The 24,661-nt window shown below is 40.5% G+C and overlaps 1 protein-coding gene across 2 annotated transcripts in view; it reads right to left on the bottom strand.

Annotated features, from left to right (window-relative positions):
* The window catches only part of megf6b (multiple EGF-like-domains 6b), a 45,615-nt gene extending 26,007 nt beyond the window's left edge, over positions 1-19,608 (bottom strand). The window contains exons 1-4 of one of the 2 annotated variants that reach the window (XM_077727196.1): positions 19,241-19,608; positions 15,494-15,628; positions 13,955-14,064; positions 7,008-7,112 (exon numbers count right to left, since the gene is read on the bottom strand). In XM_077727196.1, the coding sequence (XP_077583322.1) occupies positions 7,008-7,112; positions 13,955-14,064; positions 15,494-15,628; positions 19,241-19,347 (457 nt within the window). In that variant the 5' untranslated portion in view covers positions 19,348-19,608. The remainder of the gene's footprint in view (positions 1-7,007; positions 7,113-13,954; positions 14,065-15,493; positions 15,629-19,240) is intronic. The other variant, XM_077727195.1, reaches the window with a different exon arrangement.
* Between the last annotated feature and the right edge of the window lie 5,053 nt (positions 19,609-24,661).

Here is a 24,661-nt window from a genome sequence, read left to right as displayed (position 1 = left end):
TAAATATAGCCAAAAATGGTCTGAAGAACTTCCTCTGATGCTATAAATCTCTACATAAGTGTGTCCTATGACAAGAAGCCACTGTTAGCAGCACCATTAAGCAGTTTTGACCAGTACACAAAAAACAATCTAATGCTAATGGCATTACAGAAGAAAAGTTCAATGATGAATTTTGATTCAAGTGATTGGCTGAGACTGATTGAGATTATTTGCAGGCATCCGTACTTAATTCAAATAGATAGGACTTCCACTGCCTTCAATGGCAGTAAAACATGATAATTCACTGTGCAATATAATGAGCATGTAGGCCTACACAATGTTTTCACTTACTACTTTGAAAAATATGTATAGTGTGATATGTTGTTGTCAACTGTGATCATCTTATGGCATCACTCGTTGCTTCATTTATATACAGTATAAGTGTGTCAGAAGGTATGGCAGATGCAATAATAGGAAGACCTGTGTGACAATACTGATACAATATGTTGATTAAAAGAGGTTATAACACTGATTCTGTCTTTATATGTTCCTATCAGATTAACATGTTTTTCACAGCTCTTGAAATGTCAAAAAAATTCTGGTTCTTTCTGCTGAGAGTTGCCCAGAGGTAACTTTGCCATGCGAAGATAACACCGACAGATAACACCATAAGTGCTTGGTTTGAGGAAAAAAAATCAGGAGTAACAAAATTATATATCAGGCATGGATAAAGGATACAGACAATTCATTTAGGTTATCCTAGATGATTATTTTTTTATGATATTCTGCAAACGGTTCTATCATGTGATTTGCACTTATTTTTTGATAGCCTGGACACCTTCATCATGACCAGGAGCAGCCTTTTATCACAGAGGGGGGCTAATGAGACAGGGCAGGAGCCCACCGCACAATTATGTCAGATTAGGCCTCTTGGCAGGAAGTGGCAGCAGGTACAAAGGCAAACTCCAACTTTACAGAGTTTCAAGTCAGTGTACGGAAAACACCCAGAGGTGGTGTAGGATGTGTTTTTATTCTCAAACTGTCCAAACAATCGCAAGTGGACTGTTTGAGTTGCCATGGAAGATATTTCAACAAGCTTCATCAGTTAATGCATAAACCTTAAACATAAGGTTAATCAACGCAGAGTAGAAAGGACAGTTACCGTTTGGCTATTTGGAAGAAAACCAATCCATAAGAAACATATCTAGATAACGGATCGGCCTGACCATTGTTGTTCAACCCATTGATCGTAAAGGTACGTTTAGTAAACCGTATAAGAATAAGAATTTGATTGAGATATATCGCCTCTCGACTTAAAGAAAGAGTGTGCTGGTTCCACGGTTCATTGGTTTATTCCGTGTACAACAAGTGGCATTCCATTACTGTATATGAGCCAAGACCTTTATTTCCAGTAAATGAATACAATGGGAATAAAAGCTTAACATAGAGTGCACACATAAATAAGTAGTAATACAAAAATTATATACAATAAAAATGAAGTAAGATAAAAAAAAGTCCCTAAGATTGTCCCTGAGTCTATTTATTTTCGCTTGTATGGTCCTGTACTGCCTGTAAGAGGGCAGCAGGTTGAAGAGGGAAAGCCAGGGATGTGTGTTGCCATTTATGAGGGTCTTTGCCCTTCTTAGGCACAGGGAGTTGTAGATGGTGGACAGCGGAGGTAAAGGACGGCTCATGATCTTTTGAGCTGTGTTAATCTTCCTCTGCAGTCATTTCCTGTCTTCTTCAGGACAGCTTAACTGACACACTGACATAGAGAAGGTCAGCGGCTGACCGGAAGAATGTCACCAGCAGGTTGTGATGAATTGCTCCTTCGTGAGCACTCTCAGGAAATGTAGCCTCTTCTGCCCCTTCTTGATGAGTCCTGTGGTGTTTGCTGCCCAAGTGAGGTCAGCAGAGATATGGACATCCAGGAATTTAAAAGTCTCCACTCGCTCAACACATTCGCCACATGATATGAAGAGGGGCCGGACTGGCTTTGTTTTGTCGCAAGTACAGGATGAGTTCCCTGGTTTTGGAAATGTTCATTGCAAAGTTTTTGAGAGCACACTACTCGCTGAGTCATAGGATCCCTGTGATCATCCCCACCACTGTTGTGTCATTTTTAAATGTCACAATTATATTCTCAGGGTGCATAGGTCTGCAGTCGTGCGTGTAAAGCGAATAAAGTAATGGACTCAGCACACAGGGGGGAGCATGCAGGCGGATGAGAGGTGGCGACCAAGCTCCACGTTCTGGGGTTGGTTGACCAGAAAGTCATTTATCTAATAGCAGGTGGAGGGTGGCAGGCCCAGGTTGGCCAAACGGGGTCATAATGTCCAGTATTATTGTTCTAAAGGCTGAGCTGTCTTTTGCATTTTCAGTGGATCTATTTGGCCGGTATACAAACTGATACAGGTCATGGATGAGGGGAACACAGGCTTTGATGTGTTTTAATACCAGTTTTACCAAGGTGAGGACTAATGTGATTGCTACTGGGCGATAGTCCCGATTTTCTGCAGGTAACTTCCTGGGTATGATGGTGGCCGATTTTAGGCAGGTTTTGGTTGGTGGCTTGTTCTCGTGACAGGTTGAAAATTTCAAGACTGGTCCTAGTTGGTTAACACATCCCAAGAGTATTTTCCCTGGAATTACATCCAGTTCAGAGGTTGAGAGCACATGTCTCATGTCCACTAGCTCCACGGTGAGTGGGGTGGTTTCACAGGTTAGTGTGTGATGTATTGGAGGTTGCAAGATTTGACTTTAATTGCTCTTTAGTGGACCCAAAGGTGTAATATTGCTGAGAAGTCGGTATTTAGATGGAAAAATCTCACTATGATGTGTGTAATTGGGGTTTTGGGATGGTTTGTACGCTTTCTGTCTATCGTAACCCTCATGGTTTACCTTAACTCATGTGACCAGGTGTGTAGTTTGTAATTAACCCCTCTCCTAGGCTGATTGGACACTCTGAATTGCCCCGAGGTATGGGTGTGAGTGTGCATGGTTGTCCTTCTATCAGTCACAGGGTGTCCACCGCCACTGGCCCAAAGTCAGCTGGGTTAGTTTCCCGCACCCCCCGCAACCCCAGTGAGGATAAAGCGGTTCAGAAAATGAATGAATGTTTGGTGTCCATAAAAAATGAGGGATTACTGTAAATAATTAAAAACCTGACAAAGCTGGCAACTCATTTGCCGATTATACAAAATATTTCGGCGTTGCTCCTCTTTGTGCTCAGTTAGTGTCCATCTATCATAATCCTCAGAATGCCTAATGCCTGCCATACCTCACAAGTGTGTTGTTCCTATGTCTGAAAGGCAACAGAGAATGATGACAATCCTCAGAAGGTTCAAGTTCTCTATAAGGCACCGAAAGGGAATACTTACGCTGCCATCTCACTCAATTTCAGAGTAAATGATTCTACTATTCACCTATCAATAAGGAGTAAAATTAGTAAAACACCTTCATTTACTTACTTACTTTTAGGAAGACAGCAAATGATTGTTACCGCTTTTTATCAATCTATTTTCCTCGCCTCCTCCCTGACTGCATGGCAACGCGCTAGTAACATAACATAAACAAATTTAAATTAATTTGGATTACGATTCAGACACACTAAAAATAACGTTAATTTAACCTTACACTAAACTTAATTCTAATTTTGTTTTACATTTTGATACCTTTCTTCTCCCAGGGTTTGCTCTATTTGCCCGCCTCCACCCTGACTTTCACATGCAACCTATCGATTGTTTGCTTTTGTATTCCTTTCAAAATATTCCCATAACGATGCACACCAATGTCCTCACAATAGGATAACAACCAATTGCCAATGAGAAGTAGTATATACGCCATTCGCACTGACTAACGAGGAAAAAAAACACATACAAAGATGCAACTCTCCGCCCAGTGCACGCAGAGACATTACACGATGGCGTTGCGGGAAGAGATACAGTGCCCATGAAGCATATGTGGGATCGGGCCAATTTCAGTTAAGAGTATTTTTAATGTATTATTCACAGTATTTTATAATGTAACCCCAATGTTGTTATATGCAGTTGTGTATAATGACAATGAAGGCTTTTTGGTTTGATTGACATGTTTAGAAAGCCAAAGTAATTCATTAACATTGTCAAATACAAAGACTATACATTGTAATTGTCTACGAATGGAGCATTATGCATTGTGGCTTCATTCCCACATTATGCGAGTGAATGCAGTCATCGGATCCAAGGATCTTTTGATACATTACATTTGAGGGCAAACTGAAAAATAAATCCTTTCAGAGATACAAATGGAATGTTCTCTCAGCATCAGCCGTGCAACATCTCAATTGAAAAATAGACCAATTTGCTGTAAGAAAAAAATGTCTGTCAGCAGCCAATGTAAGATATAAACAGGTAAAAGACATTCCATGAATCTGAGGCCATAACACTACGGGTAAGTACTCTAGTCCCATATTAACTAAAGCTAGAAGGATAAAATGGTATTCTGGCATTGCAATGACCCCAGTAACTGGCCAAGATGATGATTCATATAGACAGAAATTGCATTATAAAGAAACACAAGATTGTTCAAGCTGCAGCTATGAGAATAGTTTAGTATGAAGTTCATTGTCTGTGTCTTCACTGTAAATGTCTATCAACCTAGGTATCATTTCCTCATGTTCACATACCATGAGACTTTAAACAATAAATTTAGTTTTATGGTTTAAAGAGGTTTTAGTTTTCTTTCCCAAGAGAATGTCCTGGTCTCTTTTGTTAGCCATATTTTAGTCTTTGAGATGGATGCGTGAAAGCTTAGGAAGGGGTTGATCATCCCCTCTCTTGCAATTGTTTTATGATGGCAAGTCGCTTACAGAGGACAGTTCCCTTTTTCGTTTGTGGATGTAATTTGTGCACTCTTTTGTCACTGCCACTATCAGGAAGAAAATGCAAGCTATCGCCTGCTGCTGAGAGAAAATTGGTCAGGAAGGTGAAGATTCAACCGAGAATCACCAAAAAGCAGATCTGCCAAGAATTAGAAGCTGCTGGAACACAGGTGTCAGTGTCCACAGTCAAGGATGTTTCGCATCATAATGGACTGAGAGGCTGCCGTGCAACAAAGAAGCCCTTGCTCCAAAAACGGCACCTTAAGGCCCGACTGAACTTTGCTGCTGATCACATGGACAAAGATAAGACCTTCTGGAGGAAAGTCCTGTGGTCAGACGAAACAAAAATTGAAGTGTTGTGTGAGGAAAAAAAGTGGGGCCTTTAACCCCAAGTACACCATGCCTACCATCAAGCCCGTTGGTAATATGCTGATGGGCTGTTCTGCTGCCAATGGAACTGCTTTACAGAGAATAAATGGGATAATGAAGGAAGATGACCTTCAGATTCTTCAAGATAACCTAAAGTCATCAGCCCGAAGATTGGGTATTGGGCACAGTTGGGTATTCCAACAGGACAATGACCCCAAAGACACATCAATAGTGGCAATGGAATGGCTAAATCAGGCAAGAATTAAGGTTTTCAAATGGCCTTCCCAAAGTCCTGACTTAAACCCCATTGAGAACTTGTGGACAATTCTGAAGAAAAAAGCCTATGCCAGAAAGCCATCAAATTTAGCTGAACTGGACCAATTCTGTAAAGAGGAGTGTTCAAAGATTCAACCAGAAGCTTGCGAGAAGCACCAAAAGCACCCAATTGAAGTGAAAATGGCCAAGGTATATGTTACCAAATATTAGCCCTGCTGTATGTATATTTTTGAACCAGCAGATTTAATCACTTTTTTCTGTTTACCCATAATAAAGTCATAAAAGAACCAAACTTCATGAATGTTTTTGTGACAAAGAAGTACAGTGTTCCCTCGCTGATCACGGTTAATGGGGACCGGGACCCCCCGCAATAGCTGCATTTCCGCAAAGTAGGCGTGCCCCTTCAAAAATGCTTAAAGACACGTATAACACGTGCACAAAATCATAGTAGTTCGGATGGAGGATCTTCTGCAGTTTTTTTGTATGTAAGAAACATCAGTATTGGGAGTTGTGAACAGTTTTTTTTGGGCGGTGAAAATGCGCCTGTAAACAGCCATGACGTCCTCAATGCGATTCCTGAACTCTCACCTCTCACATGTTATTGACCATTTCTTTGATGCAATTACTAATTCTTATTGAATATTTTGTTTCCACCTCTTGTAAAATGATGTAATTTATAATTTTAACTTAATATCTTTAAATTTTGTATTTTTAATTTTTTCCTGAAAAAAATCCGCGAAGCTCTGAGTACGCGATAGCTGAAGCGCGAAGTAGCGAGGGAACACTGTATCTGTTCCAATCACTCTATCAGAGAAAAATCTGAGTCGTAGAAATAACTGGAAACTCAAGAGAGCCATGACATTATGTTCTTCACAAGTGTATGTAAACTTTTGTCCACAACTGTATGTACTAAGGGTGGAAGAAATAATCTATTAGGACTGATAAAACAATATGTTTAGGCACATTCCTTCATCTTCTGTTCATTGGGAGTATCGTGGGGCTGCTAGAGCAAGCTGGATTTCAGGTAACAATAAAGGTAGGCAGGGGGTATTCATTGTCTCATGAAATGTTCTAATTCCTTCACATTGATTGATTTGTAAGAGTATAATGGATTTTGTGGCACCTATTTTGACAATGAAAATATCATAAGGGTATAACTTCTGAATGGCTTGTGATGAATTATTCTCCTACAAACTATGTAGATACAGAAACAGAGACTAAAGATGGAAATTAGCCTTTGGCTATTATCATATATTGTATAAATAAAAAAATACCAAATAAAGTTTATTTAAATAAAAAGTAAAATAAAATGGTACCGTATTTTCCGCACAGTAAGGCACGACAAAAAAACAGGCAGTGCGCCTTATATATGGATCAATAATGGTTAATGACTGTCTAAAATGCTTTTTAATACAGCATCATCTAGTAGTTGATGTATAACACAATCCAAAAAAATGTCAAGGGTCTTTGCACAATTTAATTAAGTATACGGCGTAAAAAGAAAATTTAATTAATTACTCACCATATTGACAACTAGGCCCATTGAACCCTGCAGGACACTCACAGAGCTGGGTGGGTCCCTCTCGACATTGGCCGCCATTGAAGCACACACCGTAGCTACACACAGCTTTAGGACAAAGCATACACACAGAAACGCAAAGGTGAGATACCTGGCTGATGTCGCAACAACATCTACACAGCTGGTGTGAAAGTCTTATGGTCAGCCTGTTGCCCCAGTAATACTTTGAGACTTCTGCAGGCATTTTAAAAGTTTGGCTTTAGCTATAATGTTTCCACTCCACTCCACACTTATTCATGTTGTTGACTGCTTATTATATTGAGTACTTATTTATTTATGCTTTTTTTATTAATATCTTTAAAACTGTCACATCAAATTCATGAAATTTCCTAGATGTATGAACAAATTAAGGCTAAATTAGAAAATTAATATGTAATGCCACGTGTTCTTACTGTTCTAATTACATGCAGCTGTTTATAAAATTAGATTTGGATGTTAAGAGACATCTGTTTCTCTGCAACAAAAAAAAATGTATACAGTGTTTTATGGTATCAGGCCTGCTGTGGGAAATGACATCTTTACTCAATGGAAAAAAACATTAATGTGGAGGTTTCTAATAAGCCCAATTGAATGCAGACCTGTTGGAGCTCCACAGAGGCCAAAGCTCCAGCCAAAACATCCGCCTTTCATCAGGTGTCAGACAACGGCTGAACACTCAGGAGTCAGGACCCTCCACACAGTCAACCACACTTAAGCACTTTGCCTTCCTTTCTAGCATTACATTTGCTGTTCTGTGGGGTTCCAGTTTTTGTCCAACTCTACAATGTCTTTTTGAGTCCGATTCAGTTACCGCAACCAAATGGCGCTGTTTAAGCGGCAGCCGGCGGCCACGGTAGCTTTGTCCACTCTTGTTCGTTTTGTGTTTTGCGGCTTTTATGTTTTAATGATTTGATGATTTTAATGATTGATGCTGTTTATTCTGTCTAATCACCCTCTTGCTACCTGCCACAATGTAATTTCCCGAATACGGGATGAATAAAGTTATCCAATCCAATCCAATCCAAAAGTCTAGAGTAATTTCGTCATTGGTTGGGCTATCACGCGTACCAAGAATTGGAGCAACTATGAAACACACCAATATAATTTGCTTAAGATAAAGAAAAGCCTTGTTGACCCTGAGCTGCGTATCCTGGCTGTCCACTGAAGGGAGAGCTGGGTTATACCCTTGCCAGGTAAAGTCATGTATCAATTCTTGCTAATCCTCGCAAGGGTCACGGGGGTGTTGGAGCCTATCCCAGCTAAATACTAATTTTTATGTGTTTCTCACATCTTTCATTCAGAATTGGAAGACTTTGAGTTCAGCTGGTACTTTTTTTCTTAGGACCATGGAAAAAAATTGACACTTTAAATATAAAATACTGCATTATTTACAAAAAAATCCCCAAAAATAGATTTAAAAAGAGTATACAAAAACAAGATTCCAATTGGGCATTTCACCCAAAATGTAAATACATTCCATGTATCCATGATTTCATTTTGAAATTGTCACAGTAGCTTGCATCTAGCTTGACAATGTCCCTACATATCATTGGTTGTTTCACAACAACAATTCTCCATGATTTTTGTTTGTTTGTCTTTAAGATTACTGCTGCGAATGAAATGAAGAAACGCACCGTTATCAATCTTTGACTCCTATTGCAAATGGTACTTAATGCCAAGTTGTTTTGAATTCATAATTCAAAGTTGTTAAGATGTGTGTTATGTGCTGTGGGTGTTGCCCAACATTAGCTTCCTTTGTACACTTATGCACCTGGGCGGAAAGAAAATGTTTTTACAGGATTGATATTCATTTAATACATTACTTTTTCTCATCATTTTCTCTCATTTTTGTGTTTCTCACATCTTTCATTGAAAATTGGAACACTTTGGGCTTAGTTGGTAGTTTTTTTTTAGGACCGTGGAAGAAATTAGTGAATTTAGATATAAAATACTGCCTTATTTACAAAAAATCCAAATCACGAAACAGGTTCTGGAACCAATTAATTTGGTAATTAGAGGTACCACAGTACTTTTAAATTGGGAGGCAGAGATGTTTAGTACTTGGGTATAATTTCTCTGCGCTGTCCAACATTTGAAAACATTTGTGGAACTGTACTTTTCAAACACATACCGTGGATATTCTATAGGAAAAGGAAAATGTTACACATTGCTCTCAGCGGCGTTCATTTATGTGGTATAGAGTCCTATTTTCTGTATTCGGGTTTTTCCTGTGTTGACTATGGCAGTCCTGCCTTTCCAGATCACCTTACTGTCCAGACCTGTGTCATTAGCCCTGGTCCTCATTTACCCCTCTGTTTTAGTGTCTTTTGACCCGTCACCTTTGTTGAAGGAAGCTGTTTGAAGCCAAGTCATCCTGAAAAATGTCTGACATGGTTATTCTATCCTGCCGTGGCTGTATGTGTTTTTTGGTACCAGTTGTATTTAGTTGTGTCTTTTGGCTGTCCTGTGAGCACGTGCCACAAGGATAAACTTTTGTCCACGACCTGCCTTTCGCCCTCGTTTTGTGCATTTGAGTTAAACTGTGTGTTCACCTCTTGTGACAGAAAATCAAGAAATGTTTAGAAGGGGAGTCATGGCTATAGAAAAACAAGATCACTATTCTCTTGTGCTTCCTATCCATGTTTTTGAGTAGCTAAATTGATGAATATTCCATGAATTAAAAGCCTAAAATGTGGCATTTAGTGTGGCATAAAACTCATTCTCATGCGTCACCAGGAAATCTGTACTTCACTACAAAGACGCCTTCTCTGAGAGGATTAGTGGAATCTGCTGAGAGCCGAGCCAGACAAAGTGGAGGCAGCGGCTCAATCTGAGAAAACTAAAAAGCCCAAAGCAGATGTAGCTCTTCCAACTTGCCAAGGGGATGACCACATCGTCACATCGGTAGCTCAATGTTTGTTTAGCCGCCGTCAATAGGTATAACAGCAGGAGTTCTTTCATACTCAGAGCTCCTAAGTGGTGCTCCTGGAGACCAACATTTTACTTTTTGGTAAGAAATCATGGTTCACGGTGAGCAAGAATGCACCATTTCAAGAGTTTTAGTACTTTTCAAAACAGCTGAACCCTAAGGGGCTTTTCTAATGATTTTGACTACGTTGTTAAAACAGTGTTGGATAAAATTCCCGTTTGGTTGAAAAGTCACAGTAATAATTTCAAAGTAGGCAAGAACCTGCTTGGCAATGATCAGCAGCCATATTTGTTCATAGACTTGTGTATGAGCCCGTATTCTCTGTTTGATCTTTCTGACTTCTCCCTTTTGGCTCCATTCTGTTCGATTGAAATAAAAAAGAGATTAAGAAAAATGGAGATTCTCATTTCAACTCATCTCATTTTCTGAACCGCTTTATCCTCACTAGGGTTGTGAGGGTTGTTGGAAAACAAGGAGACAAACAACCATTAAAGCTCACATTCGTACCTAAGGGCAATTTAGAATGTCCAATCAGCTCCCCATGCATGTCTTTGGAATGTGGGTAGAAACCAGAGTACCCATAGAAAACCTCAACAGGCCCAAGGAGAACATGCAACAACTCCACACAGGTGGAACGACCTGGATTTGAACCTAGGACCCTCAGTGTGAGGCCAACGCGCTAACCACTCAGCCGCCGGGGAGATCGGATAGAATATTCAGGTTTCTTTATATGTCTTTGCCGTAGGCTACCATACTTCGTAGTTTAACAATTATTGTCATTTAAATTTTTGTACTCTTGATTTGCTAAAATCTGCTTTTTTGTCAGAATAATGCAATAGGCCAGACCCTCAGCTCTTTCTGGTATAAAGGACCAATGTCGAGTCAAGCTTGTTTTTTTTTTGTTTTTTTTCCCCCAAAACGACTAAATTCAACTGAATTCTAGTAGTTTATGCCACAGGAGCCTCTTGATATGCAATTTAATAATAACAATGGAGTGGGGATTTTTTTTCCTGGGCAAGAGGTGTCTGTAAGTTGTAAAATTATGAATGGAGGCAATAGGGCAATAGCCCCCAATCTTTTTCTTACCATGCCAAGTAAAGCTCTTCTTTACCTGTGTGTGTGTGTGTGGGGGGGGGGGGGTCAAGGCGGTATGATGACTAAAGACAAAAACTGTCAGGACGATGACTAAATACAAATAAGGGGACATGATATCAAAAGAAACAAGTCCCAAGCATCATTCATTCATCCATCATCCATATGGCGCATCCTCGAAAGGGTTGCAGAGGTTGTTGGAGCCTAACCCAACTATCATCAGGCAAAAGGTAGACTCACCCTAGACTGGTTGCCAGTCCAAACTCCACACCGGTGGACCAACCTGGATTGGAATGGAAGACCCCAAAGCTGTGAGGCCAACGTGCTATCCACCCAAGCCGCCAGGCCAATATAATGTATAAATAATATAAAAATATATAATAAAATGGCAGCCCGGTGATAAGCGGTTTGCACATCCGGCTCATATTGAGGGTTTACCCCATTGGGTTCTGACTTGTGTGGAGTCTGCATGTTGCCCCTGGACCTGCGTGACTTTTCTCCAATATCCCATAAACATGCCTGTAAGGCTGGTTGGACTCTAAATTGTTGCTTCTAAATTGCCTCTAGGTATGAATGTGAGCATGAATGGCTGTCTGTCTCCTTGTGCAATATGATTGGCTGGCAACCAATGTAAGTGGTCCACTGTCAACTGCCCGTAGTTGACTGGCGACCCCTCGCGACCATAGTGAGGATAAAGTGGTTCAGAAAATGAATGTATGAAACGCAACAGCGCAGTGGTTGGCTTTGTTGCGTGCAGGTTCGATTCCCACTCGGTGGTGGCGTGAGTGTGAGCATGAGTGGTGGTCTGTTTCACCATGCCCTGCGATAGGCTGGCAAACATATCTGGGTTTCCCCCACCTGCTGCCTCTGGTTAACCAACCAGAGATAGGCACCAGGGATAGGCACCAGCACTCCCTGCAAACCTTGTGAGGATAAAATAGTACCGTATTTTCCGTGTGTAGGATGAATGTATAAATAATTAATATAAGATAAAACATTTGCAGGGGTGGTAAGTGGATATGAAGAATATATTCATTTAATCACGTGGTACATTTATCATGTTCCTTTGAGTTGAGTTTTGCTCACAATTTTTCAGTAATCCCTTACTCACAAAATTAAATTCATCTGGGTCGTTGCCAATTGGAGTTGAACCATGCTAAAGGCGGTCCCACATGAGGTCAGACATACTGTTTTACGACACCCACATAAAGACCACCCATGGTTAGAGACAGATCTTTTGTTAAGACCACACGGCCTTGTTTTGCATGTACTACCTCTGCCAGCTCCGCACCGCCAGAAGGCGGTTTACCAGGAGAAACCAGAGGAACTATTGTCCCTGACCCTCACCCCCCACCAGACCACCACTCCGAAGCTATTGTTGCAATCAATAAACGTAAGCACTTGCTTCCACTACTGACTGACCCCGTTCATCCTTTCCCAACCAGTGACTCCTTGTCGGGGCAAGTCTTTGAATGATGCTTTAAAACTAATTTAGAGGAAATTGCCATCTCAAAGTCAAGTGCTCTTCTCTTTTCGTCAAAAGCACACAGAGCCATCGAGACAATTGGTGTCGTCTCGGAGATACATACAAGAGTCCTTGTTGAGATTTAAAGAGGAAATGGGGGATACTCAGTGACTCCTTACGTATGTTTCAAACAACACAAAAGGACGAAAGGCTCTAAGATTTTAATGTTAATGATGGATGATGTGGAAAATGGTGAAGCAGGTTTGTTTTCTTATTTAATTTTACAGCAATAAATCAAATATTGACACACATGGGTATTTGACCAGCCTGGTAATATTATGTTTGCAATATTGTGCTATTCATGTTTTGGGGATGTGCCCTGCGATTGGCTGACAACGAATTCAGGATCTCCCTGTCTGTCACCCTTAGTTGGCTGGGATAGGCTCCAGCACCCCTGTAACTCTTATGAAGATAAGCGGTATGGAAGATGATTGAGTGAAAAGGTTTTGTGGAGAGAGAAAAATATGCTTTTAGGTCATGTGTCTCCTAAGAGCATGTGACCTGGGAATAACAGGCGACCAATCCAAATTTGTGGTATTTTTTTTAGGAAAATGTTGTTTTGTGGTGGCCCTAAATGGCCGAAGGCTCAATGCCAGGTCGGTCTACAGTTCTCACAGGCTTGCGTGGGTTTTTCCCCCCCGATACTGCGGTTTTCTCTCACGAAGCAAAATATGCATGGTAGGCTGATTGAGGACTCGAAATTGCCCTTGGTTATAAGTGTGAGCGGGAATGTTTGTCCGTCTCCTTGTGCATTTCATTCGGCTGAACACCGGGGTGTTATGTGCCTGTTGTTGGCTGGGATATGCTACAGCATCTTCTGCGTCCCATGTAACAATAAGCGGTTTGAAAAAAGAGTGAATGAATAAAAACATTTTTTAACAAAATTTGAAAGGTTTGATCACTCAAAAGCAGGGTTAAAGTGTAACCCTCCGAGAGGAAACCTGCAATTAAGCGAGAACAATAGAGACAAAAGAGGGGAAATATTTAGCCAATTATAGATGCTACTAGCTGATCTTCTACCACTTTTTCAAAAGCATATTATTAGGGTCAATATCATAAAGAAGTTAGTAATTCATCCAGTAATGGTTGTTTTCTTACTGCAAAACAGAAAATAACCAACAAATAGAAAATTTTAATTTGCCGACATCTACTGCTGAAAAAAAAGCGTATAGCAATGCTCTATGTATTTTGCGTATATAAGCCATAACCTTGTTTCATTCATCTTTTTTTTTTGTTACAAATACGGCTTATATGCGAGAAATGTTAAAACTTACTGCGCACTGTGGAGTTCTGCAATTTAGGAAAAATGTCGATATTAAATACCCAAAGACATTTAACAAAATAGGCAGCCCACACTGAACTTACGATAAAGGCAACCGGCTTCTCTATTAAGCTGTGACCATCCAGAGCAGCACTTATAGACCGTGTTATAATCCTGTCGGTACACTTGTCTGTACGCCGTGTAGTAGGCCGTCCTGTCAGTGTGAATAAAAGATAAGCACACAGTCAGATCCAGGACAGTGTAGGATAGTACCGATAGGATACAAAAGAAATGTATTTACTATATATTTCCTCTCTTTTTTTAACGCTGTCTGATCCTCTACACCAGTGGTTTTCAAAGTGGGCGGTACCGCCCCCCGGGGGGTGGTGTGAACTTTCAGGGGGGCGCTGACGAATAAACAGGCAAATGGGGGGCGTTGAAATAGTGAAGGGGGCGATGGAGCAATTACAGTAAAATGTGACGTTGGTGTTTGTAGAAAGACCGGAAAAATTGATTGTCTGTAATAAAAAGTCGACAAAAAAACAAGCTTTATTGAAACAAGAAACGTTGTCTGCTCGAGCGCTCACGAGCAGCGCGCATATACCGTATATCACTAATTGTCGCGAGTTTATCGTCGATGCAGGCGACTGGGGAAACCACCACCATCCAGTCAGCCGCAGAGGAGCACACAATAGCGCGCCGGCAACGCTTAACCACAGACGTATGCGCACAGCGACCGGCTTAATGCATCAGCTATCAATTTTTATGATTCGAGGTGAAGAATAAATGATAACCATTTCTGTTTATTAAAATTGTTTTTTTTAGTCTTCAAACTGTTTGTGATTGAAGAATCAACCAATTCTTGTGACATTTAGCAATATAGTCGTTCTAGCGTTCGTTGGAAAGGGGTAAAGAGGAGGGCGTTGGCATTTTGGCCCGGCGGTGAAGGGGGCGGTGGCCAAAAAAAGTTTGAAAATCACTGCTCTACACCTATGGGAACCTTCTCATTGCCTCATTGCCACAGTCATTATTAGGCATTGTGACAGCATGCTTTGTTCACAAGTAATTGTAGCTCTCATCCACCTTCAAAGAAAGAAGTGAGAAATTCTTACATGGGATGACTCAGAGGCTACATTGCCATTAGGACTGTCTGTGGAATGTTGACTGTTTTTAATAGTTAGTTGGTTTGTGAGGGGATGGTGGATGTCTGCAAATTGCATTTATGTCAAAAAATGTTTGTAAATTCGATTTTGTATGCCTTTTTCCGTTTAGTGCTTCTTTCCGCTGCTAATACCGACGCCTGGCGCTGTGAGAGTTCAGCTCACCCAGCATCCACCTTCCTCTGCCCAGTTTGTACCAGCGCAGAAGTGTGTGACGTATCTCCAGTGCGCAAAGAACCTTTTTCATTTCTATCATTACAAATCTCGTGCATCCATTATTCAATATGGTTGGTGAAAAGCGAAAGGCTTCTAGTGAGGCAGGTGCAAGGAAGAGGCAAGCCATTTCATTTGAAACCAAAATGGCAATATAGCACTGAATCAACGTCAATTTGAACAATTTCAACTTATGAACAAATTCAACTTATGAAAAAGCGCTCGGAACGTAACTCGTTCGTACGTAGGGGAGCGTCTGTATTTCCTTACCTCCTCTCGTATCCCATGCACCAAGACTGTCCCACGCAGCCTTGCTTCCACACTTTGATCATGCGGGTAAAGGCTTGAACACATGGCTGCCTCTGGGCAACCAGCATCATCTCCTGCTCCATGCAAACATTAGCCCTGTGAGGGAGGTGAAATGGAAGATATATGAGCTGTCATTGATATATTGAACTAATAAGATAATTCATTATAATATCATTGGTAGGGTTGCACAGTGGATGAGTGGTTTGCACTTCCACCTCAGTGGTGTAACGTATCCTACAGCTAGTTGGCAAAGGCTCCAGCACTCACCCATTGTGAAGATAAGTGGCACGGAAAATCAATGATTGTAAAAAGACACGTAAAATGGGTTGTATTACAATAGAACAATTTTGTTGAAGATTTTGAATACCATACTAAAAATAGCATGAAGTAACCCACAATTTTAAGTTTTCCTTCTTCTATATATAACCATAAGAACATTAAATAGAATACATAGGCTACATGGGGGCAACATGGCCCGGACTGGTCTGACCAAAGTCTTTCTCTCTGGTAAGTATGAAAAGGATAGCATAGTTAGTGTATTTTTGAACCTATATGGCACACTTAGAAGTCAATTTTTTTCCCCAAAGTGGTCAGTGTGCCCAATCAGCTGGTGCACTTTTTGTGCATTAAAGTAAAGACTCTGGATGCTACAAATTATCTAATTTTTATCAAGCATTTTTAACATTATCGTTGACAAAAAATTATTTCACAAGAATGGTAATTATTGTTTTATCGCCCAACTAGAGCAGCAAGTGTTACATTGAGAAAAGTCTTTGCTTTCTTTTGTCATTAATGAATTCATACTAAGAACTACTAGAACATAGTTGGATGCCTTTACAATTGGCTGTTGCTAGTGTGAAAAGGAATTTCAGGATAGGTTGAGAAACGAGGTAATCCGGAAGAGTCTCGGATGAGAGCCAATACTCCTCTGCATTGAGACGAGCCAGATGAAGTCAGATAAAGTGGAAGAGAATCAAGGAATTGATAATGTATGGATTAGAGGTAAAATTGGGCCGAGAAAATACTGCCCGACCCGACCGGCAGGTATTAGAGCCCAACCAATTAATTTGATTTGCAGGACCGAGCCTGAAGCAAACCCGAAATTTCATATTTTATTCGTGAGGACTGAGGACTCCCGAGTTGGGATCAGGAGGGGTGATTTATGATAACGAAATCTAAGTTAAACAAGACTGTATAAACATTTACATATTTTATTTGATAATATAGATGTTTGACAATCACTTTTGCCAGTACAGCTGTTTAAATGCCTGCTCAGCGTTGAACATCACAGTGACTGCATTCAGCGAAGCCAATGCAAGTTTCTGTCGCATATTCAACAATCATTTTGAAGCATTTCCACACCTCACTATTACCGTTGCGTAATTGTCTTTTCAGTTCTCCTGTCTTTAGTTTATCCTTAACTTCTTGCGGCAGACTTTTTTGCATTGAAAGAATCTCAAGGGACACCACCATCGGAAAATCTATTAATGTAAAACTACGTCGCCTATATTAATAATAGTCATCAAAGTTTTATTCGCAGAAATTACATAAACCTCCAAAATTATTCCAAAATCAATCAACTTCCAGTCCGACTAATGCAAATATAAGTAATGTAATGTTTTTAATCGGATAATTTCATGAAATTTCTCCAAATATTACATAAATCTCCTAATATTACACAAAAAAATGGTGTGCTCGCACAGACTTTACATCGCCAAAAGTTGATGCCATAGAAACCAAACAACTTGCGGTTCATGTTAGAAAAAAAAAAAGCAAAAAAATCACTGTTTCACAATTTGAATCTTGAAATAGTATAATCCAGTGGTGTCAAACGCCCTTTGGTCTGCGGGCCAAATAAAGCTTAATTTGAGATCAAGCGGGCCGCACCAGTAAACTCATTGCAAAATTACATAGAACTAACAATAAGCCCACTTTTTTCCTTTGTATTAGTCACTAATACTAATAATTAGTGCAAAGAATGAGTAAATTATCAAAATGTTTATTGACAGAATTTTCCATTTACATTATGAACAATATATTATGAACAAAAGAATAACATAAGAACATAAATAAAGTATGTGCAATTTTGACAACACTTTTACACAGTTAAACATATATTTAAGTGGGTTGTACATAAAACTGATCACAGAAAGAGTAACAATGTTCCAAAAACATTTAGTACCAGACTTGTGGAACTTAAAAACACTACCCTGTTTTACCAGTGTTCTAAAACACTGCGGACCTAGCGGACAAATTTTAAAGAAAATTCATATTTTTTCATACAATGCAGCTTTCTTCCCCGGGCCATACCAAACCACCAGATGGGCCGGATCCGGCCCGCGGGCCGTATGTTTGACACCACTGGTATAATCTATAATTTGTCTTTCAATATATATTGTAATTGTTCAATCTTAGTCTCGTTATATACATATGATTTTTTCTCTCTAAATATTACATTGTATGACTTCTTACAATTTCCCACGGGACACCCGACCATTGCTCACATGTGGTGGCGCAGTGATTGGGAAACGTGGCATTACCTGATGAATTACTAACTTCCTTGTGATATTGACCATAATAGAGTGCTTTTGATTCATACAGTATCTTAGAAATACCATGTGTGATGTTTTTTCTTCAGAATGTCCCTTCAGAGTAACACATTTGTACTCCCTATCAAAACCAACAACATGGAGGTGAATATTGTGAATCAAGGGCGGCTTATAATACACAAGAAATTGTAACAGTCAACGATTTAAAGGAAATTTTAAGAGTGCTTATACGCGGGGCGATTATTTGTGAGAAAATATGCTATTTGTTTATTTTCTATATCGCTTATCTTCTCAAGGACACGGGACACCAGGCACAAGGAGTAGGACACCTAATTATAATCACACTTATACCCAGAGGTAATTTAAAGTGATCAACCTACCATGTATGTTATTGGGATGTGGGAGGAAACCGTAGTACCTGGAGAAAACCCACGCAGGCCCAGGGAGAACATGCAAACTCTACACAGGACAGTCAGAACCCACCAAGGTTTGAACCCTTGATCCCAGAACTGGGAGGTGGATTTGTTAACCCCTCGGCCACGTGTTTCAATTTGTATTTTTCATAGATGGAGCATGAATAATTGAAATTGTTTTTTAGTCATGCTTCAGTTCCAATTTTTTTTTCATGAGCTGTAGTTTCCTGTTCATCACACTAGAGGGAAGAGGTAGATAGATTTTTATGAGGTCATAATTTACATTTATTGTTGTAAACTACCAATGACCTTTTTTCACGAATATGACGAAAATTATACACAATAATCATTTTCAAATATTTAATTTTAAATAAGCATGCCTTTTTTATTGAGAACATTTTTTTAATTCGACTTACTTAAATTGGGGAAACATTTTGGTCTAACTAAAAAGATGCAGAATAATGAGTAATACATTAATAGTGCACCGAATCATGTCCAGCTGCAGAGCAGCGAAGCCCGGCATCGTCATCTTAGTCAAAACGCCATTCTGGCTTCATTTATCATTCGGTTACAATTCACTTTAAAAGTTGCAGCTAAACAAAAGCATCCGCAACCACATATACATGGAATTTGCACGATTTCACCACTATACTCCTGAAGAAATCTGTTGCGTGTCATTCAATGCAGAAATCATAGAAATGCATCAAATTCAAGTACACTTGTACAAGTATACTTCAAGTACTCACATGTACGGTTGTAGTCTTCTGGAGTTGCCATGTCGATAAACTTGAGCTCCTTGTACAAAAACTAAGACAAAAAGTAATAAAAATACATTCTCCGCAATCCTCCTCATCCTCTTGGTTTTTGCTCTTAAGTTTCACCATCCAAAACACGCGTGGATCTGCTGTCTCGTTCCTGGCGTGTTTGTGATGCGCTGCCAAAATTATTCAACAAAACAGAAGCTTATAGAGACTTTAGAGCAAGTGCAGATGTTTCACTGGGAAAAATAAAAGTTGGAGGAGGCTCCCTCTATTCTCTGTGTAATATGCGTGTCATGTTTTGTTTGGGAGTTTAGTGGAAGTGTGTGCCAGACTCGGGTAGGTTCGCGGGCCGCTTTAACATCAAGTTGAATTAATGTGGGCCGGACTCTTTTAAATATAATATTTAGATTTTTTTTAAATAAATTGATTAAAAGAACTGGATTAAAATCCCTGAATATTCAGCTTTTAAAGATCTGAAACAAAGTTCATTTTAGCTTTTTTTAAATATATTTTTAGATTTTACAAAATAATTTTTGAACTCAGAACACAGAAAAAATCGATTAAAAAATTACAATAATTGATTTAAAAGAGAAGAAATCGGGAAATATAATACATGTGACAGGCAAAGTGTGTGAGTTATTAATGATAGAGTGTGACATGCTAAAGTGCTTAAGTTATTAATGATGTGTGATGTAAAACTAGTTTTGGATTGGATGTTTATCAGTCTTCGATTATTGATGCCTTCAGCCAAATAGCAAGATTACTATGTTAAAGTATGTATTGGTGTTCGATTATTTATGTCTGGGTGCATAATAGTTTGAAACACGGGAGCTTTTCAGTCATTACAGTAATAGTTGGTTTGAAGACAACAACAACTGACCACTGTATGATTATTTCTCCGTGTTAAGAGCAATATGCAAATGCAGGGCGCAACATACACATCTATAATCTTCATTTTAATTTGATCCTAAAACAGAAAGTCAACACTCATGATTTACTTTCCTGGGCCGCACAAAATGATGCGGCATGCCAGATTTGGCCCCTGGGCCGCCACTTTGACATGATGTATAGTATGTGTTATAGTAGTTACATTGAGTAAAAGAAGGACACATTGAACACAGCTTTTGACATGAATAGACGTATAGACGTCCATTAAAATTTAACTGGCGGAGACTGGGATTGATCATTTCATTGCTTCTAGCTATAAAGACTTTTTTTCTTTTCTCGCCACCTCGTGGTGCAGAGGTTCTCTCACCTGACTTCGGTGTGGGCCCGGACAGACTCAATCACCGTTGGGGGGTATATGATTGTGAGTGTGGATGGTTGTTTGTCTCTCCGTGTGCTCTACGACTGACCGGCGACCAATTTAAGGTGTATTCTGCCTTTTGTCGAAAGTGAGGTTAGGCTCCAGCAACCCCTGCAACCCTTTCGAGGATGTGCAGTATGGAAGATGAATGAATGTTTTTTTCTCAATTGCTTGGAATTAGTTTTAAGTGGGTGGCTTGGTTACCGCGTCGGCCTCAGCGTTTTGGGTTAGGTTCAATCCCAGGTCGGTCCTCACCGCATGGAGTTTGCATCTTCTTCTCGGGCTTGTGTGGGTTTTCTCCTGGTACTTCGGTTTCCTCCCACATCCCAAAAACATGCTGGGTAGGCTGATTGAAAACTCTAAATTGCCCCTAGGTTTGGGAGTGTAAATGGTTGTCCATCTCCTCGTGCCCTGACCTGATTGGCTGGCCACGGATTCAGGGCATCCCGCCTAGTGCCCGTAGTTAGTTGGTATAGGCTCCAGCACACACAGAAAACTAGGGGGGAACTGGAGTACCCAGGGAAACCCCAAGCAAGCCGGGGAAGAGAATTCAAACTTCAGACTGATGAGACCAAGCTGGGATCAAACTCTTGACCCTAGACCAGTGAGCAATGTTGCCTCTAACCCAGACATGGGGAAACTACGGCTCGAGGGCCACATCCGGCCCGCGAGTCGTTTTAATCCGGCCTGCCGACGTTATCCAAATAATGTTTTTTTGGGGGGTTTTTCCCCCAAGATGGCGCCGTCACGCGTAAGCCAGTGAAAGTCGATCTGTCCACTCTTATTTGTTTTTCGTGTTTTAAAGCCCCTCTATCTTTTTTAAATTACATTTTAATATTTTATAATACATTCCTTTTAACGTTACTTTGTACTTTATACTTTTTACTTTAATGATGAGTGATGGGTATGTTAATAGTTGATTCCTTTTTTTCTGTTAATGTTTCATAGGTTCTGTTAACGAATGCAGTTTTTTTTATATGTATCGTATCTTGTGCTGACCCGGCCCATTTGTCAAATTTTTAAAGACTATGTGACCCCCGGCCCGAAATGTTTGCCGACCCCTGCTCTAACCTGTGCTCATGCGCAATTGCACACTACTCTCGTGTTCTCGGCAGCCAAAATATGCAGTGCAGAAAATGAAATTCAACTCCATCTCATCTCATTTTATGAACCGCTTTATCCTCATTAGGGTCACGGGAGGTGCTGGAGCCTGTCGCAGCTGTCTCCGTGCCACAGGCGGGTGACACCCTGAATCTGTGGCCTGCCGACGACAGGGCACAATGAGACAGATAAATGATACACGCTGCCACCCATACCGAGGGACAGTTTAGCCTATCATGCATGTTTTTGGAATGAGGGAGAAAACTGGAGTTCCCAAAGGAAACCCACACAGGAGAACATGCAAAGTCCACGCAGATGGACATGACTCGGATTTGAACCCAAAGCTGTGAGGCCGACACACTAACCACTCAATCATTGGGATCGCTTAAAATTATTCATTCATTAATTTTCTGAAACACCTATCTTCTCAAGGTCACGGGGTGCTGGAGATGCAAACTCAGCACAGTTAGGACCAACCTGGGATCTAACCCACTTCCCCAGAACTGTGACGCCTATGCGCTATTCACTCATTTGCTGGGCCGTCACAAATAAAACAAAAGATACCCTCATCAAACACTAACTTAATCAGCTACGCCAGATTCCGAGCATCTGGTGAAGTCCTCTAAAAGCTAGTGTACGGAAAGGGGTGCAAACAACTGACGGTGTGGTCGAGGGATTGGCGACCAATGCTGTTGTAAACAGAGCTTTCATTGCTCACATGTGTGCTCATGACCCTTAAAGAATGGTGGGTCACTGCTGAACGGCCCCCCGAGGAGTATGACAACATGACGGTCAAATTAGGCCACAGACAGCTAATTAATCAGCAATTTAAACAAATTGAAAGGCGAATCCATGTAGGATCCAAACATTTCCTTGTTCCTTCCTACTGTTTTTTGGCAGATGTTAGTGATACGTATACTTCAAATAAAATTGTAGTCATTGAAGCAAAACGCTATCATACAATAACTATTGGCAAATTTTGTGGCTACTGTAAAAGTTGCAAGCGTTGAGGTTACACTCTATAGTTGCTGGATGCTGCTGGTTTGCATTTGATCCATGAGCCATTGATCAAAGAGAAGTGGATGAGTTTCCATTGCAGATAACAGAAACGAACACACAAAACAAGAGTCATGCAAAAATAAAAATAATAATAACAACAAGAAAAAAAATTGACTCAACACTAATGCATTTGCTCATTAGCTCCTTCAAATGTCCCTGTGTTCTTTCTTTTCAAACTAATTATTTTGTGGTTGAGAATAAGTTAATTTTTCATTCATTTACTGTAACACTTCTCAGAAGGTGCTGGAGCCTATCCCAGCTAAATACGGGCATCAGGTAGGGGACAGCCAGAATAGGTCTCCAGCAAACCGCAGGCCACAAGGATAGATACAGCCATTTATACTCACACTCATACCTGATAGCAATTAGGAGTGTTTAACCAGCCTACTTTGCATGTTTTTGGAATGTGGGAGGAAACCAGAGTACGCTGAGAAAACCCACACAAGCTAGGGGAGACCATGGTCTGAATCAATTGTATTCCTCCTTAAAGGTACCCGGACGTTTGGTCGCCGGACGTTTGGTCGCCCGGACGTTTGGTCACCCGGACTTTTGGTCGCTCTGACGTTTGGTCGCCTGGACGTTTGGTCGCCGGACGTTTGGTCGCCGGACGTTTGGTCGCCGGACGTTTGGTCGCCGGACGTTTGGTTGCCGGACGTTTGGTCGCCCTGACGTTTGGTCGCCGGACGTTTGGTCGCCAGACGTTTGAGAGTCAGTACTGTTGAAAACAGCTCTCAACAAGAGTTTAATATTTAAATATCTACTGTTGATTCATGAGAGATAGAGAGCGTAATATCTAAGTACTGTTTAATATCCAAGAAATGAATTACTACACATATATGTATAATAGTAATACAGAATAAACCCAACAAAGTACTGTTGAAAACAGCTCTCAACAAGAGTTTAATATCTAAATATCTACTGTTGATTCATGAGAGAGGGTTTAGTATCTAAGTATTGTTGAAACCAGCTCTCAAAATTATATTCACAAGAGTTTAATATCTAAATATCTACTGTTGATTCATGAGAGAGACAGAGAGAGTTTAATATCTAAATATTTACAGTTGATTCACGTGACAGAAAGAGAGTTTAATATCTAAATTTAGATAAACTAAACTATCTTTCTCTCGTGAATCAACAATAGATATTTAGGTATTAAACTCTTGTGAATATAATTTTGAGAGCTGGTTTCAACAGTACTTGGATATTAAACAGTACTTAGATATTACCCTCTCTATCTCTCATGAATCAACAGTAGATATTTAAATATGAAGCTCTTGTTGAGGGCTGTTTTCAACAGTACTGACTCTCTGTCACCATTTGACTGGTGACCAAAAGACCGGGGACCAACGGGGACCAAACGTCTGGCGACCAAACGTCAGGGCGACCAAACGTCCGGCGACCAAACGTCCGGTGACCAAACGTCCGGCGACCAAACGTCCGGCGACCAAACGTCCGGCGACCAAACGTCCGGCGACCAAACATCCGCCGACCAAACGTCCGCCGACCTAACGTCCGCCGACCTAACGTCCGGCGACCAAACGTCCGGCGACCAAACATCCGGCGACCAAACTTCCGGCCAGGCAGTTGAGACTGAGAATCATCTTGTCAATATAAAAACTATGATACAATATAACACAGTAAAACAATAAAGAAACTATGTTTCCTATATGGGTCTAATGCAGCTTGTCAAATTCCGATTTCTGTATTTTGTGACTGTTCAGACTGCAAAAGAGCTATTGAATTTCAATCTGGATGGACTCCAAATCAGATTTTGCCTTCCAATCTGAATAAGGTCTATAGGTATTTTTTAAAAATACTTCTGCTCCAGAAAAACAAGCCTGGGGGTCATCCATGTCCTGCAGGGACCTGGAAAAGACAGATGAGGCTTACTTTTGCCGGTGTGCAAACCTAGAAAAAGCCCTTTGGCTAACTAAATGGTG

The sequence above is a fragment of the Stigmatopora nigra genome, chromosome 10 (genome assembly GCF_051989575.1).
Source record: "Stigmatopora nigra isolate UIUO_SnigA chromosome 10, RoL_Snig_1.1, whole genome shotgun sequence".
NCBI classification, from domain to species: Eukaryota; Metazoa; Chordata; class Actinopteri; order Syngnathiformes; family Syngnathidae; genus Stigmatopora; species Stigmatopora nigra.
Note: the sequence above shows the minus strand (reverse complement) of the source record. Positions and strands in the feature narration are given on the sequence as shown.